Source organism: Plasmodium reichenowi, chromosome 14, assembly GCF_001601855.1.
Source record: "Plasmodium reichenowi strain SY57 chromosome 14, whole genome shotgun sequence".
Classification (NCBI taxonomy): domain Eukaryota; phylum Apicomplexa; class Aconoidasida; order Haemosporida; family Plasmodiidae; genus Plasmodium; species Plasmodium reichenowi.
Genome location: NC_033659.1, coordinates 980061 through 981407, shown reverse-complemented (window position 1 = coordinate 981407; position 1347 = coordinate 980061). Strand labels below are relative to the sequence as shown.

Genomic DNA, 1347 nt, shown 5'->3' with positions numbered 1-1347 from the left:
AATGACGAACAAATTCAACAAAATAAATAAGAACAATTACGAAACACGAGAAGCAGTTTATTACGATAAGGGAAGTAGAATTAATTTGAACAAAGAAAAAGAAATGAAAGAGTTTAAGGAAGAAGAACTAAAAGAATTTTTTAATAAATGGAATCCGTTTTATAAAGAAAAATTAAATAGTGAGATAGAAAAGAAAAACTTTATAAATTTTGATGGAGAAAAAAAAATGGAAAATGGAAATAATGAATATTTTAATTCATATAATTATATACATATACATGAAGATATGATAAAAGATGAAGTAAGAACACGAACATATTATGATTCTATAAGAAAAAATGAACATTTAATAAAAGATAAAATAGTTTTGGATGTAGGTTGTGGTACAGGTATCCTTTCTTTTTTTGCAGCAACGCATGGTGCCAAACATGTTTATAGCATTGAAAAGAGTGATATAATATATACAGCTATAAAAATAAGGGATGAAAATAATTTGACTGACAAAGTAACTTTTCTTAAAGGATTAGCCGAAGAAATTGAGTTACCTGTTGATAAGGTTGATATAATAATATCCGAATGGATGGGATATTGTTTATTATATGAAAATATGCTTGATACAGTTTTATATTGTAGAGATAAATGGTTAAAGGAAGGTGGATTAATTTTTCCTGACAAAGCACATATGTATATTGCAGGAATCGAAGACAGTTTATATAGAGAAGAAAAATTTGATTTTTGGAAAAATTGTTATGATTTAAATTTTTCATCTGTTTTACCAATAATTAAAGAAGAAGTTGTTATAGATTATGTGGATAGAAATTTTGTTGTAACAGATACATGTTGTATACTAACATTAGATTTAAATACATGTACACCAGATCAATTATCATTTGTTTCACCGTTTCAATTAAAAATGATCAGAAAAGATTATTTACATGCTCTTGTCATATGGTTTGATATATCATTTTCTGCTTGTCATACGGAAGTTAATTTTACCACAGGACCATATGGAGCACATACTCATTGGAAACAAATTGTCCTTTACACAGATCATATTATAACAGCTGAGAGAAATGAAACATTAAAAGGTATATTTGCTTTAAAAAGAAATCAAAAAAATAAAAGACATCTCGATATGAAGTTGCATTATATTTTTGACGGTGTGCACACCAAAGCAAAGTCAACACAATTATTTAACATTAGCTAGTTGTACAAAAAAAAAAAAAAAAAAAAAAAAAAAAAAAAAAAAAAAAAAAAAAAAAAAAAAAAAAAAAAAAAAAAAAAAAAAAAATAAAAAAATAAAAAAATAATAAAAAAAAAATAAAATTTATATTTATTAAAAAAAAA

At 24.1% G+C, this 1347-nt stretch overlaps 1 protein-coding gene across 1 annotated transcript; it reads left to right on the top strand.

Moving 5' to 3' along the window:
• Position 1: 1 nt before the first annotated feature.
• PRSY57_1425500 (arginine methyltransferase 1) lies at positions 2-1207 on the top strand (the record flags this gene model as incomplete). Its single annotated transcript, XM_012909855.2, has 1 exon — positions 2-1207. The coding sequence occupies one exon, from the start codon at positions 2-4 to the stop codon at positions 1205-1207; it is 1206 nt and encodes a 401-aa protein (XP_012765309.1).
• Positions 1208-1347: the final 140 nt, after the last annotated feature.